At 33.5% G+C, this 16425-nt stretch overlaps 1 protein-coding gene across 1 annotated transcript; it reads left to right on the forward strand.

Moving 5' to 3' along the window:
• On the forward strand, positions 9595-11923 carry LOC109838323. Its single transcript, XM_020406774.1, has 4 exons — positions 9595-9616; positions 10041-10698; positions 10833-11128; positions 11367-11923. The coding sequence occupies exons 1-4, from the start codon at positions 9595-9597 to the stop codon at positions 11921-11923; spliced, it is 1533 nt and encodes a 510-aa protein (XP_020262363.1).

The following is a 16425-nucleotide window of genomic DNA, read 5'->3' on the forward strand; positions in this document are numbered from 1 at the left end:
AAGTGCGGAGAAAAAGTCAATTTCGTGCAGCCGTGATCAGCATGACGATCGGACCCTCATCCATGGTCCGATCGATGTGAAATTTGGATAGTAGATACTACACTTGTTGTTCCTAATTCTGAACGGTGGAGATTGGTTTCTATCGGTTAGATTTGGAGATATGAAGGTTTTACCGAAGCTGATCGTTCCAGAAGTGCGGAGAAAAAGTCACTTTCACGCAGATGTGATCGGCATGACGATCGGACCCTCATCCGTTGTCCGATCGATGTGAAATTTGGAGGGTAGATACTACACTCGTCATTACTAATTCTGAACGGTGGAGATTGCTTTCTATCGGTTGGATTTGAAGATATAGAGGTTTTACCGAACCTATAGAGGACTGGCAGAGCTTTTTTAAGATTGGCCAAAGAGAGAAAGAGATCAACTACTCTTTTGGAAATAATTAAACTTTCTTTATTATCATCAACTCTTTTTAGAGTTCCCCTAACTCGATCAGAGTTTTAAAACTTGTTTACCAAGTTCTTTTCAACTCTTCCAAAGAGTTTCTTAACTCGGCTAGAGTTTCAAACTTGTTCAAACAAGTTCTCTTCAACATCCTACGGGGCTAGAGTTTTTGGGAGAGATCAAACCACCAAGAAGGTTGATCGGTTGGTTGGTGAATCGGCTTTTAACAGTAAAAACCGCATAAGGTTAAGGAGGAGCTGGCATCAAACCCGCCCAAGGTCAACAAATCTCAGCAGTTCAACAGCACGAAAGAGGAGATCTTTTGAAGATCAAAGAACTGATCAACGATCAGTTAATCAAATCTCGGAGGATCCCTTCATCAACGTCATAATACACTTGGCAATTAACCGAATCTTCGGTTCCAACAACTCTGTTACAGAGTTTTAACTCATTCTGAGTTCTTAAACTCGTCAAGAGTTCTTAATTAACTTGCAACACAAGTTAATCACATCGAGCCAGACATTCGGTTTTCAACAACTCTTATCAGAGTTCTTAACTCGTTCAGAGTTCTTTACACTCGTTAAGAGTTCTAAACCGAAGTCAGCAAGCACTTCAATTATTCCAGTGAAGAAGGACGGTCGGATCGTCAACGGAGAGCAAGTTCGACGCGATCAATCGAAGGAGGCACTCCACCGCTACCAAGAAGAACCCAGTTTTAAACAAAGGGGAGAATCAAATTTATTCTCCTCTCTTTTGTAATCGGAATCCAAATTGTAATTGATTTTGAGGGAATACAAGTCAAATTTTCTTTCATTGTCTTTTTACTACAAATTTCCAACAAACAGGTAAGTAGCACCAGAATCTAACATCCACTCGGTGGAGTTGGCAACATCAACTGACGGAAGAGCTGGGCACGAATAGCCCAAAGAATCTGAATCTGAAACATCGCCACTAGCCTTGGCAACATTCACCTCTGAAGCTTGAATAGCTTTTCCTTTATTCTTCACGGCTTGTAATTTTGGGCATTCGAAAGGCACACTGATTCCTACCAACTGCAGGATGCCCCCCTCTAGACTGCGACCTTCTTTCACGGTTTGGACTTCTAGCTCTTGCAACCAATGCCCCCGCAACCGGCTCAATAGAAGTCTCTTTTTCCTTCTTTCGAAGTTGATAGTTCACAAGGGTTGCGGTGACCTCACTATATGAAAGAGATACTTTCCCATTAATAAGAGTGAGGACGAAGGTCTCATATTCCTCGTCGGGCAAGGAACTTAATAACAACAATGCATTGTCTTCATCTTCAACTTTAACATCTACATTCGCCAAATCTGCAAGTAGCTTCGTGTAGTGGTTCATGTGATCACTAATGGATGTCCCCTTCTTCAATTGGAAGCGATAAAGTCTCCTCTTCAAATGCAAACGATTTTTGACGCTCTTTGTCAAATATTTGCCCTCTAGGACCTCCCAAATCTTCTTTGCCGAAGTTTTATTTATCACATCATTTTTTAGATCTTGGGTAAGGCAAGACCTAATCATACCACACGCCGTTCTATTCATTTTATTCCAAACCTTATCATCAATGTCGGCCGGTTTTCCGTCCAACTCCAACGTATCTTCCAAATTTTGCGCATTTAGCGCATCCATGACTTCGCATCTCCAAAGTTCAAAATTATTTGTGCCGTTGAACTTTTCCACATCTATTTTCATAGAATGTATATTCAAACTTTGGACGGTCTTCCCACTAGAAGAACTCTCCCCACTTTTATCTTTTTCAGCCATATATCTCAAAGCACCCAAACTATTGCGGAACAAATAGGAAATAGATCCAACTTGAAAAAGATAGAAAAAACCCTCAACAACTCACTCTTAATCTCTCAAATTGCTCCTAGAATAGAAGCCCAAAGAAAACCCTCTCAATCTGCTCAAAACTCCTGCCTTTCTTTTCCTAAAAACATCCAAAGGGTATTTATACAAATCCAAAACGAAACGGGTCTGGAATTAGACCCAGCCCATAACCGCAGCGGCGGTCGATCGCGGCGGTCGACCGCGATCCATCGCGGTCGACCGCACTTCTGCGGTCGACCGCCGCGGTCGACCGCCACTGATCCAAACGTCCAGTACCTCCTGTGCACGAACGCGGTTGACCGCCGCGATCGACCGCCACCTAGTCTGCCTGAAATCTGAACCTGAGCTCCATCTCTTCACTAACCAGTTTTGTTCCACCTTTTGGCAAATAATGAATCAAATTTTGGCCAATAAAATAGCCAGATTTGTTCCACCTCTCTCGGTTCAAAACTAGTCGATCGGGATTAAGTTAGTTCAGGATTGGCTGTCAAGTTGCCAAGGTGATCCTTGCCTTTTGGCCTCTGGGTTAACTAAAGAACTAAGTTATGTACCCTCTAAATTGGGGACAAAAGGCAACAGCCAAAAGTGATTCCTAAGCAATCCCTAGCAGAAAATAAGACCTTTCGAAAAACATGAAGGGGGTGTAAGTTGGAATAAAATACTTTGGTAGCTATAAGAGGATGTGCATGCAAATTAACCATAGACAAGAAAAACAAATAAATGTTATGAGATGAGGAGACTAGTTAATAATCTTACATTCTTAGAACTGATCTTCGCTTCTAAGTGTTGCTTTTGTTTCCACTCTCTTCTCTACTACATGGGTTTATATAGAAAGAGAGAATAAAAATGGAATACTAAACAATAGGACTAGAGAATGAAAAAAAAGACTTGCTTTAAAAGAGACTCAAAGAGTAACCTGTGTAGTTTGTAATGTCAGTTGCTTGGAACACGAGAGTTAGACTGCAAGGCTGGAAACACGTGTTTACGTCACACAGTTGGTATGTGAATTTGAGGAGCTTAAACTTGATTTCCGGGTCCATTATCGCCTTTGATGGATCTTCAGTTGAGTATCTTGATTTGTACTTTGTTACACAAGTAACAGAGGTTAGAGGCACCAGAAGTTGTTTCCTCCGGCGTGCCCTTTGATGCTCAAGTTAGTGATTATTTATGGCTAATCTGAAGAGAAAAAAGAGTATAGTCTTACTGACTTTTTGTGTGTGAAATTGTGTCCATTGGGTTCGTGGAAATCACCATTATTTATAGAGGGTTTATGAGGGCACGTCGATAATTTTGAATGAGTGCCTTTATACAGCGATGAGACTGTTGAAGTAAAGGCGTGTCTGAAGAGCTTTGAGGGCTTTGGCTAGAAAAATCATTATGACTGATGTCGTATTAATTGTTGGCTGAGCAGCGAAGCCTGGATGCTGACTGTATATTCATTAAATGCAACATGACTTTTGATTAGGCTTGTTAGGTCGTCTCACTGTTCGAGATGTGTTGCATTGGGTTAGAATGAGGAGCACCCTTCGTCTCGGAGTCGGACCTCCAGCAGAGCCTAGGTTTGGAGTGTCTTTCGTCTCAGATCAAGATCACGATGAGGATCGACCAGCTCACCATCAGGGTCAGGCTTGCAAATGTTTTAGGAGTCGATCAGCTAGCTACCACGTGGATACACTTATTAGGCTCGGTAATTTCTAAGGTATAACAACATTGTAATGGAACTTTATTCTCTCTTAATTTAGACCTTAACAAGTGTTGAATCTAGCTCTGAATTGAATAGAGCAGAAGCAGAAACAGTAGTGTACGGTGACCACACAATATCCCGAACAGTGTGCGGTCACTGCGCACCATCGCACAACGGAGGGACAGCCACAGACTGCAGCTGTGCGCTGTCCCCGGGGCGTCGTGCCGACGGTGCGCTGTCACCGCAACCGCAAGCTGTCGCAAGTTCCTGCAGTCAGAGTTTTATTCCGATTGGAATTTTAAGATTTATTGGGAGGGACTACCCTTGTGAAGGATAATGAAAGCTAGGGAAGTAATGATTGTATTAATTCTACAAGCTAATAAAGATATCTCTCCCTCCTCCTGTGGACAGAGGCATATTACCCAACCATGTATATCTTCTTGTGTTTTGTGTTGTTTGTCATGTTCTTGATTTCATGTCATAAGCTTACTCCATAAAACCATAAAGTTAAAATTGTCGTTTGGGATCTAAAGTAACAATCTTAACAATCTTACCATCGGCAATATAGCGATATCAATTGAGGAGCCTAGATTTTTTACAAGTGGTGTCAGAGTAGACTGATTGCTTACAATAAGGGTCCGTTTGGTTGCTCGTTTTTTAGGGGGAAAGTGGCTGAAAGCTGCCACAGATGGGACATCTGTGGCAGCTTTCCCCTTCAAAATAAACCAACCAAACAGGCCCTAAGTTTACATTCATGAAAGTTTCTAATCAGAATTTGACTTTTATAAACTATCATAAATTAGAAACTCGTCTTTGATAAATTTCATGTACAATGAGACCTAAGCAAAGTAGACTTCTAAATAATTAAGTAGATAACTCACCTATGCTAAACTTTATGTATAATCTAAAAGTCTTTAGTTAAGTAGACTTGTAATGGACTTGTAAATAAATAAGACTAGTGTATTTGGGGGAGAAAAAGACTTTCTTAAATATAAACCTTAATAAGATGGAGACCGGAAGATTTAAAAAAAAAGGACTTTTTCAACGAAACATCACGAGAGGAGTCATTTATTCAATTGAAGTAAATTTCTTGATTTTTCATTTTCCTCTCTAAGTTTAATCTCTTTTGTGCTTGCATGAGTGAAAAGGGATTTGCATCACAAAAATTTCTCCCCCTGTTATGGAGAAACGCTACGATAAGTGTTATCCACTTATTGTTTGTGAATGAAAACCAAATGAACGGATTAATAAATTCTACACGTAATTATAATATTATATTGTTATAACAATGACTTTCAAAAATTAAATACGGTCTTGCCTTCTATCATAAACTATGGAGATGCTTTCTTGCAAATTGTAGACTTAAATAAGTTCAAAGAACCAAGATATATTATAAGAATGACATTCAAAAATTATATATGGTCTTGCTTTTAAAAAATTATATTTATTTTTCGTAATATTATATTTGTTATAACAATGACTTTCAAAAATTATATATGGTCGTGCCTTCTCTCCTAAACTATAAAGATGCTTTCTTGCAAATTTTAGACTTCAGTAAGTTCAGTGAAACGGGACATATTATAAGAATGACTTTCATAAGCTACTATTATTATGAAAAATAAATAATCATTCTGTTTCCTTTCCTTTGTTGTAAGATAATAAAACACCTACTTCATGATATCATCTCATTAAACTTTACCTACTAATAAGGCATTTTTCTTAATGTCGTTCTCAATTATTCAATACTAGTCCTTTACATCTTTACTATTTTAAATTAGACGCTCAGTTATTGTAATTAAGGTCCCCGAAGCTTATAAGATTTGCAAACTAGTCTCTTTGTTAGAAGTTGGTTCAGTAGCTAACTATGACTAGTTTAGCAAAGGTTATTTGCCATTTTAATCTCACCACTTATGTGGAGTAACTGGTCATTGAGAAGTAGGTGGTTCAATGGGTATAGATTCAAACGCCTTTTGGTCGTAAACGTGTTCCATTTAAAGGATATGGATATGGATTTATATCATGCATAAGGGGTGTTATGTCAAGATGTTAACTTAAAAATAATATTATCTTCAAATCGAAACGGTAGCCAACTAGAGGGACTAATTTGAAATAATCTATAAGATTGAGGGACCTAATAGCAATTTCATTCAGTTGAGGAACTACTTTCAAAATATTAAACATCTAAAGAGTTAATCATACTCCCTTTAGAAACACGAGTTCGGAAAAATCTTTCTATGGTCAATATTGTCTTTCACTATTTTACATATTTTATTTATATCTTAATCTATCCTAATCATAATTATATCCTATCCTAATCCTATGTGAAGTATTTATAACTTAACAATTTAAAAAATAATATTAATAAAATATATAAAACATGTTAATGGTATTAGTTTGTTAAGATAAAGAAATTATACCTAGCTAACATACTATAATACAAAAAGTATTGTAAAAAAACCTAAAAATTTTTAAAATTGCACAAAATACCTTGAAATGTTCAAAATTATAAAAACTATCCCGACATCTAAAAACTTAAAACAACAAACATAAAATCAAGAAATTAATAGCAATTTACGAAGAATTTAAAATTTGCAGTTAAGATCTCAATATCTCAAAAAATATAGAAACACCCTCAAAAGTTTAAATTACAAACAAGCACCTGAAATTCTAAAATTTTAAAATTTACAAACAACATAGATGAATTCAAGGGATTACCATAACGTACCTGAAAATTTCTGACATTTCAAAACTTAAAATAACAAATATGAAATCAAGAAATTAATAGCAGCCTCCCAAGAATTTAAAATTTTCAATTAACACCATTAATGTCCCAAAAATTATAGAAATACACTCAAAAGTTTAAATTTTAAAAAACAATCTTAAAATTTTAAAAATTTAAAATTTATAAATAACAAAAGATGAATTAAAGAGATTACCCTCATGCACCTAAAATTTTAAAATTTACTAAAATTAAGTTATAAAAGTTGTAGAAAAAACTCTTTCAAAATTTAAAAATCATAAAAAAAACTCTAAATTTTTGAAATTTATAACCAGTACACATCAAATCTGAAAACTAGTGGTAGACCGCTGAAATTTGAATTCTTTAAAAAATTAATCTACAATTTAAATAATTAAAAAAACCAGCCACAAAATTTTAGAGTAGTAAGAAATATCATGACATTTAAAAATTACCACCAATACATAAAACATAGAAGTTACAACTACTAAACTTTAAAATAATTTTTTTTAAATGATCCTAAAGTTTTAAAAATTACAAATCATGCCCTCAAAGTTTAAAACCATAAAAAGGGCTAAAATTTTAAAACTTGGCAATGAAAATTGTAGTTGTTAGGTATTCTTTCATTAATATATATATTCTAATTTAGGGTTTACTATCCATTTTCAGCATCTAAAGATAGTCTAAATTGATAGTGGTAAACAAAAGCAATAAGAATTAATTAAATATATCAGATTAGGGAATAAAATTTTAAAAAATATTATAGTTTAAAAATTATCGTTACCATATAAATTAAAGTAACTGCATAAAATTTTAATAATAAGTTGGAGCAGTAAAACACATTAGTAACATTAATTGATAGATTTTTAAATTCATAAAAATAATAAAAAACTATAATATAATAGTTTAGCATTAATTGATTATAATTTAGAAACATTAACTCTGATGTTAATAATATTTATAGAGTAAAAGAATACAATAAATTATGTATGAAGATACTATCAGAATGTTTAGAGATATCCTTCAAAAGAATCAAGCTATTTCCATTACAAATGGAAAAATAACAAAAATAAATCTAAAATTCAGAAAACGTCCTGAATCATTTGAATTGGCATTAACATAAGACATGTCTATTAAAGAAGCACTAACCGAGTTACATTAAAGAATAATTTAATAACTTTATTCCAATCAAAAAAGAGTTCTCTATAGAAGATATAAAAAAAATTAGTAAGCATTCATAAATTTCATACTTTGCTCTTCAAATACTAAAAAAATTAAATATTAAGATTACAATCTAAGGAAAATTAGCAATAAAAATGCAGGTATTTAGTTTAGATCTTTGTGAAAATAACAAGGATAGAGCAAATGTAATATTATTGACGTAACAGAAACTCTTATTGGATGCACATCAGAATAATTCATTATAAAGAAAAAAGAGGTAACTCCTAATCTTATTAAGTAATAAAGTAGAAACACAAAGAATTTTATATATATAAGATTAATATTTATTCTCATTGAAGTAATAAAAAAAATCAAAGTCTGTATTTTAAAAAGTTTGTATTGAACATCGGAAATACATTTAACTTCTTTGTGAAGTTAAACGACAAGATAAAAGATTAACGAGCCCAGAAAAGATAACAACATAAAAAATACAACTCTATCCTAATGTCGCAATCGAGTAGATGATGAAGACACTACTCTAGAATTGCCCGAGAAAAAAATAAAGGTGATGAAGGATTTATTTTAGATTAATTAAAAAATAAAATAGAAAGAATAAAAGATAATATTTTTTAAATATTTTATAGAATAGTTTAATTATTTTGAGTGAATTTAGGAATCTTTAGAAGGGAGTTTCATGAGCTTTTTTCAGTACTTTTATATGCTTTGTACATATACTTTTATTATATGAAAATATACTGGAGTTAGCATTAATCTTTAATTTATAACTTCTTATAAAGTCTATTAATGATTAGGAACAAACTTCATATTCTCTTTTGTATCGTTTTAGTATACTTTTAACCAATCGTTTTTCCTTATTAGTTTTAAATATTCACCTTCCTTGTAAAATATTATTTTAATATTTTCACTTTTGCAATACTGTACTTTCTTAAGTAAAGTTGATATCATGTCAGTCAAAATAATATAAAAATTTAAATTAGCTTTAAATTATATTTATTTTCTATCAATGTAAATATCAACATGAAAATTTAAATTGGGTGTAGCTCATTTAAACAAATGTCAAAAAAATAAATAATCGCAATATTAAAGTTTAGAGACAAAGTGAGCATAAAATATTAAAGTGGAACTGAGAAACAAATTTTAGTTAGAAAACAATCTAAAAATACTTAATCATGGTATTTAACCACGTGCATTGCACGTGTATAAAACCTAGTATCTAAAAAATTCTAGCTTTTTTTTCAAACTTAGGATCGGTTGTTGGGATCAGAAGAGTCGGAATCATAGCAGGAAGCAGAACGAGGCGAAAACGGTAAATGCAGGAGCAAAACCAGCCAGTTGGGTTGGTCAAGAAATTTTGTCTATATACCGACCAATCACACTGGCTGATGATAGTTAGTTATACAAATTTCGGGTTGTCTATGATATTTTGGAACTCTATTAAAGCTAGGAATCTCATATGTTCTGAGCCAAGGAGTATTGCATATTATAAAAGAGAGGGATAAAAACTAAAGAGAGAAATTTAGGATTTTGAGATAAATTTTTTAGTTAGATTGAGAGACAATTTTATATGGGGTTCTTTAAGGACACAAGAAAGATTGTATTTTCATAATCTATAGTAAAAGAAGACACAAATCTCTTCTCACGCATGTAGGCAATTGCTAGACCATGTAAATCTTGTGAGTCGTTATGCTCTTATCTCGTTTCTATGGTATTTGCTTTTCTCTTTGGTTTGACCGCATGCTTTTGTGGATTTTCCACATTACGGGGTGATCGATTTCTCTATGAAGACTTAGGAGATCTAATCGGGTGATGTTTTTGTAGGCAACTCTTCCGAATTGAATACCAACTGATGCATAGCAGTTAGTCTCCGGTTGGTGTAAGTGTGCACCAGCACGGTTTAGCAAAGCCTTTAATCGTATGTCGCTGGTCTTCAAGAAAGCAAACTTTCTGATCCTACACCTAGGAAACTTCAGTCAATAGGTGGTGGGAGGCTTACTCATTGGTGTCACCTTAACTCTACAGACTCAAGAGGAGGAGTTCTAGTAGGATGGTCTAATGCATTTTCTTTAGTTCAGTCATATGTGGCAATCTTCTCTATTTCTGTCCATCTTCATCACAAACCAACTAATTGATTCTTCATTTTCACATCAGTCTATGCACCTACTGATAGGGAGGATAGAGAAGTTTGTTGGTGGGAGTTAGACCATAATTGCTCCATTCTTCCTGGGTCTTGGATTCTCTGCGGAGACTTCAATGTCACATTATCCTCCGATGAACGTAATGGTCGTAATGGATCTCCTAGAGATATTAAGTCTTTCAGGGACTTCATTTCTTCTGCATCACTTATTGACCTACCTTTATCTGTTAGAACTTTTACATGGTCAAATAAAAGACTCAAACCTTCCATGGCAAGGCTAGACAGATTCTTAATCAATTATGAATGGGAAAATAAATTTCCTTCATGCATCCAATTCTCTCTTCCTGCATTTGGTTCAGATCATTTTCCGATTATTCTTAACAGTGGAGGGCTGAAGACTTTACCACCTATCTTTCGTTTTGAGAGAAGTTGGCTTCATAACACAGACTTCATTCCATTTGTTTCTAGATGTTGGCATTCTTTTCAAGGTCAGGGAAGCTCAGTTAACATCTTCATTTTGAAATTAAAGCTCCTTAAGAGAAGGCTGAAATGGTGGAAAAAGAATGTTCTTGGATGTATATCTACTAGGAAGTCAGAAGCTTTGTCCAAAGTCAATGCTTTTGATTTATTAGAGGAGCAAAGACCTCTCTTGGATTCGGAATTTAATGAAAGGCAATCACTATAGATTTCTTACACATCTATCATCAAAGAAGAAGAAACATATTGGCTCCAAAGGTCTCGTGTTCAATGGTTAAACGAGGGTGATGCTAATATCTCTTTTTCCATAAAATAGCTTCATATCACAGGAAAGCTAATTTCATAGCTACTATTAACCATCAGGGTAGAGATATTATAGGAGATGATGATGTTTCCAAAGCCTTTCATAAATATTACTATGAATTATTTGGGCAGAGTAATAGTAAACACTTGCATACTGATTGGTCTACTCTATATCCTCAACAAGAGAATAATCTGCTATCCTTAGAAGACAAGTTCACTGAGGTTGAAATAAAAAGTGCAGTGCTTGGAATGAATGCAAATATAGCTCTAGGACTAGATGGTTTCTCTATGGCTTTCTATCAACTTTTTGGGAACTGGTCAAGTAAGATCTTGTTGCTTTATTAAAAAAAAATTCCATGAAGACCCATCTCATCTTCATAGAGTTAACAAAGTTTTCATTACTCTAGTACCTAAAATCAAGGAATGCACTATGATGAAAGACTTCAGACCAATTAGTCTTATCAGTTGCTTTTTTAAAATATTCTCAAATTTTTTGGCAAATAGGTTGTCTCATCACATGTCATCTTTATTTGCATCTACCCAGTCTGCTTTCTAAGCAGGAAAATCCATGCTTGACTCTATTATTCAAGCAAATAAAATGAGTCATGTCTGCTCAAAAAGAAAGAAGGAAGTGGCTATGTTTAAGATTGATTTTGCCAAAGCCTTTGATTCTATAGACTGGGTTTTCCTCATTGAGTTTTTGAAAGCTAGGGGCTTCGATAATAAGTGGTGTTCATGGATACTACATATTATCTCATCTTCTAATTGTGCAGTCCTTGTCAATGGTTCACCTTCTAAATTCTTGTATTATAAACGAGGCCTCAAGCAAGGTGATCCTCTATCTTCAATGTTATTTAACATTGTTGTAGATGCTTTGAATAGAATGATTATGAATAATGTTGAGGAGGGATTATTATCATCTCTTGGGCTTAGGGAGCCTCTCAATCAATTGAGGATACTACAATTTGCTGATATATTACTTTTTGTTAAAAGCTCTTCAAATGATATCTTCATTCTTAAAACTATTCTTTATATTTTTGAAGAAATATCTGGTTTGAGTATCAATTACTCAAAATCATCTCTCATATATTTTGGAAAAATTCATCATAACGCTTAGACTCTAGCATCTTCTTTGGACTGTAAAGTTGATCATCTACTAATCAAGTATCTTAGCTTACCCCTTAAATATGGCAAAATCTCTAAATCAGACTGGTAACCTCTGCTGGATAATCTTTATAGGAAGATGATATTCTCGAAAAAGAATTCTCTATCCTATGGAGGGAGATTGGTTCTCCTGAATTCAATTCTTACCTCTGTCCCTTTATATTATGTCTTTTTATAAGTTACCTAAATGGCTTATCAAAGAAATAGATAAAGTCAGGAAAAACTTCTTATGGATAGGAAAAGCACATACAAATACTTTCAAATGCTTAGTAAACTAGAAAAAAAATCTGCTTAAGTAAAGAAGAGGGAGGACTGGGTGTTAAAGATATTTTTTTGTTCAACACTTCCCTCCTATCTAAATGGTTATGGAAGTGTTTAGATAGAAATTCATCAATAGGCAACTTCCTTTACAAGCTTTATGTTCATGAAGGTATAAATCTACAAACCAGACAATTCAATACATCCAATTCATCATTCTGGAATACTGTTTTATCTCAAAAGGATGCTTTTTTCCATAACATATTATGGATGATAGGTTCTGGCAATAGAGTAAGATGTTGGTCTTTTTGTTTTGATAATATTAAACAAATAATTTATGACTAATATTGTTTGTATAGTATTTATGGTTTTCTATTTATTATAGACAAACAACATGTTGGAGGATGGATAAAATTACGCCATAACGATCATATCAAATGGAGGTTGTCGGAAATAGTGGAGTAAAGCCTTGCAATTCAAGTTGAAGATCCAAGTTCAAGCTTCATCTGCAAGTGTACCAAGATAGAGCTTCGTTAAAGATCACAAGCTTGGGTATAATTAGTTTAGGAGTTTATATTATGTGTGTTAAGTACTTTAAGCTTAAGATCATATACACACACATTTTATTGGTTTCTATGTATGTATATATATATATATATATATATATATATATATATATATATGTACACACATTTTGGCTTTTGGTTTATCCACAAACAAAGTTTTTACAAGCATATAAATAAATGTTTATATTCATACATGTTTGTTTTTACGTGGATAAGTTGGTTTGGTTTAATTTCATTGATATGAAAAAAATATATATTCATATACATATTCATATGTTTCATATTCTATTGTATTTGTGAAAATATTGTATTCATTATTTATAGACTATATAAAAATAGTTTATATCTTCTTTTAAGTCTATAAAATCATTTTATAAAGTTTTAAAACTTGGTTTATGTCAAAACATCAAAACTCAAGTATCTCATGTTTTTATGTTTTTAACTATTTTGAAAAATTAAGAGTTTTCACATTTAGGAGGTGATTTTTGAAAACCAATTTTTGTAACATGTGTATTATCATGTCTACAATCATTTTCCAAAATTTTATATTTTTCTGAATATTTTTAAACCCTGTTTTAAGTTGATATATACTGTTTAAAACAGGCTGTGTGCATGTCTTGAGTCGACTCATGAATAGTATTGAGTTGACTCATAAACTGTTGTGTAGTTTACATTTTGTTTCTGATGAATCGACTCATAACATCATGAGTCGATCTAGACAAGTTGAGTCAGCTCATACCTATCATAAGTCGACTCATAAACTGTGCTGAAAAATGAGTTTTGTTTCAGATGAGTCGACTCATGATCTTATGAGTCGACCCATGGTTTATGAGTCGACTCATGATTTTTATGAGTTGACCCATAAGTTGGTTTTTAGCCTGTAACGGCTACTTATGAGTCGACTCATGAACAGTACTGAGTCGACTCATAACACTGTAAAGGCTATATTTTCAGACTGTACTGTTTTTGGGTTTTTAGTCTTTTTGCCTTGTTTTTTCTTGGCTTTGGGGTTCCTATAAATACCCTCATATATCATCAGTTCTAAATAACTTAAGAGAATGTTTTAAGAAAGTTTAACAATGGTTTAAGTTTCGTTTAGTTTTGTTTCAAGTTTGGTTTGTGAAGATACTTTCACAAGAGGAAGTGAAGATCAATTCATTGGTGGTTGAGCTTCAATTCATCTCTCTCTCTCTCTCTCTCTCTCTCTCTCTCTCTCTCTCTTGTCATCTAGAGAAGTTTTTCTAAACTCAAATTCTAGCTTTCATTTATAATTGTTTATTGATTATCATTTCTACAAGCTAGTTTTTCATAATTGAGTTTAGTTTTGATTTACTCATTGTTTACACACACAACCTATTGAGCTTATTGTATTTACATTCATAGTATAATTTGGGTTGTGGGGAGTGTATCATTGAGTATGAGCTTACATTGTGTTCTCATCCATACTAGAGAACAATTATTTGTTGTATTATGCTTATTGTGAGATTCACTTTGTATTACACTAGTACATCGAGAGGAGTGTGTGGTGAGAGACGGGGTCGCTTCCAAGAGGAGTGTGGTCGGTAGTAAAGCCTAAAGAGAGGTGATAATTCCGAGTACTTGAGGAAGGACACAGGCTAGAGACCAACACTTAGAGGGTGTGGAGTGTAGTTGATAATCACATTTTATTACAGTTTTATACCCTCATTATCTATTTTATATGAATAAATATACCACTAATAACTGTTTTTATGTTTAATTGCAGGTTAATGAAGAATAAATCTCAAATTCCTATCTCTCAACAAAAAGCCCATGATTAAATGAAGAAATGAAGCCAATTGGAAAATCAACTTCCAAATTATCCAAAAGCCCAAGCTAAGAAAAAGAAGCCCAAAAGCCCAAGCAAAAGCCCAAAATCCAAGTCCAAAAGCCAATAGAAGAGGAACTCTGCGGACAGCAAAAGGAGAAGGGCAGGCATCGATGCCTGCATCGATGGCGGCATCGATGCCTGCATCGATACCTGTATCGATGCCTGCATCGATACCTGTATCGATGCCTACATCGATACGCTGGGCAGTCTGTTACGAATCTAAGGCTGAAATTTGTTGTTTTTGGATAAGATTTTAATCCAATGGCTCTCATTCACTGATGTTTACTATAAATAGGGGTAGAGAGTAAGGGGTTAGAGGTGTGAAAATTTTTGTAACTCCTTTTGAAGAGGAGGGCTACTCTTAATTGAGAAGGCCTTCCAAAATTGTAACTTTTGTTGTAATTAATAATAATAATTTTTTCACCACTTTAAATTTTTCTCTTCTTCTCTTTGTGATGAAGATGGAGATGAAGATGGAGAATTATTTGAAGGTTTGCATTTCTTTCTTTTTCTCTTTTATTGCTTATTAGTGTAGATTTATTTCTATGCTTGTAGTTTAGATTTTATTTTCTTGTTAAATAGCCAAGAGGCTAGAACCCTCTTGCCTTAGATTTATTTTATGATTATAGAGTAGATTTATTTTCTTGCATTTAATTCTTGTAATTTTATTTTGTAGTTTAGATTTTGTAATTTATTTTGTAGTTAGATTTTAATTTCTTATACTATTCACCTTGAGGCTAGAACCCTCTTGGGTTTAGTTTTTCTTTTTGTTTATTTTTATTTTGTTTGATTCGCCTTTAGGCTAGAACCCTCTAGGGAATCACCATTTTCTAAGAAGTGAGTTCAATTTTAGATTACCCATATCTATAATTGAATCCACCATCTTTAATTTCTTGCATTTTCTTTTATTCTTGAATTTTATTTTCTTTATTCTTGATTTTTATTGTCCTTTATTTTTTCCTTCTCACCTTATTGATCATACTCATTCTTTTTCAAATCCACTCTCACTTACACTTTGCATCTATTTACACACCATTTTTACTCTCTCAATCTCTTCACAATCACATTCACTTATCACTCATATTTATCACGCACACGAAATAAGAACCGATTTTATATTTTCTCCTATAAAACACCTTCCTCGTGGGATCGATATCTTAAATACTATAACTTGACACGGTTGTGCACTTGCAACCTTTTTGGTACATGTTTATGCCGCATCAAGTTTTTGGCGCCGTTGCCGGGGAAGGGTGCTTAAGTAGATTTTAATTATTTTGGTTCTTTAACTTGTGTGTTTATTGTGAAAGAACTACTTGGAGATTAAAGATCAAGAATTGGATATTGAGGAATTGGATATTCGCTTGTGGTAAGTCTTCTTCCTTATATTTTCAATTCCACACCTTTAGTTAGTTTCTCACAATTAGTGACAAATAGGATCTTAAAAAAAAGATTTTATTTCCGTTGACCATAATAAAATTCACCCTTCACTTTGACATTTACTAACAAGATAATAAATTCAAACAAATCCCCCCTTCTCATTTGTTTGATTGTTAACCCTAATTAAAAAAAAGAAAAAGATTTTTGCCATCCTTTTTAGTTGCTTTTAATTCATAGGGTTGCATTTCATATAGTGTAGGAATTCACCAAGTGATTTGAGCATCTTGATTTGACACACACTTAAAAATATTTTTAAGGGCAAAACCCCAAAATCAAGATAAGGTGAGGGATTTCATCACCCTTTCCTTAGCCCAAAAATCACTAATTCCTCACTACACCACCCAA

This window comes from Asparagus officinalis, chromosome 4, assembly GCF_001876935.1.
Source record: "Asparagus officinalis chromosome 4, Aspof.V1, whole genome shotgun sequence".
Lineage (NCBI taxonomy): Eukaryota > Viridiplantae > Streptophyta > Magnoliopsida > Asparagales > Asparagaceae > Asparagus > Asparagus officinalis.

Bases quoted from the DNA above. Each gene is read 5' to 3' on its own strand.
- LOC109838323 (XM_020406774.1), top strand. From the start codon at position 9,595: ATGGTATTTGCTTTTCTCTTTG. The intron at 10,699-10,832 runs GCAATCACTATA...TTCATATCACAG, and splicing joins GATTCGGAATTTAATGAAAG to GAAAGCTAATTTCATAGCTA. The intron at 11,129-11,366 runs GTAAGATCTTGT...CTTTCTAAGCAG, and splicing joins ACTTTTTGGGAACTGGTCAA to GAAAATCCATGCTTGACTCT.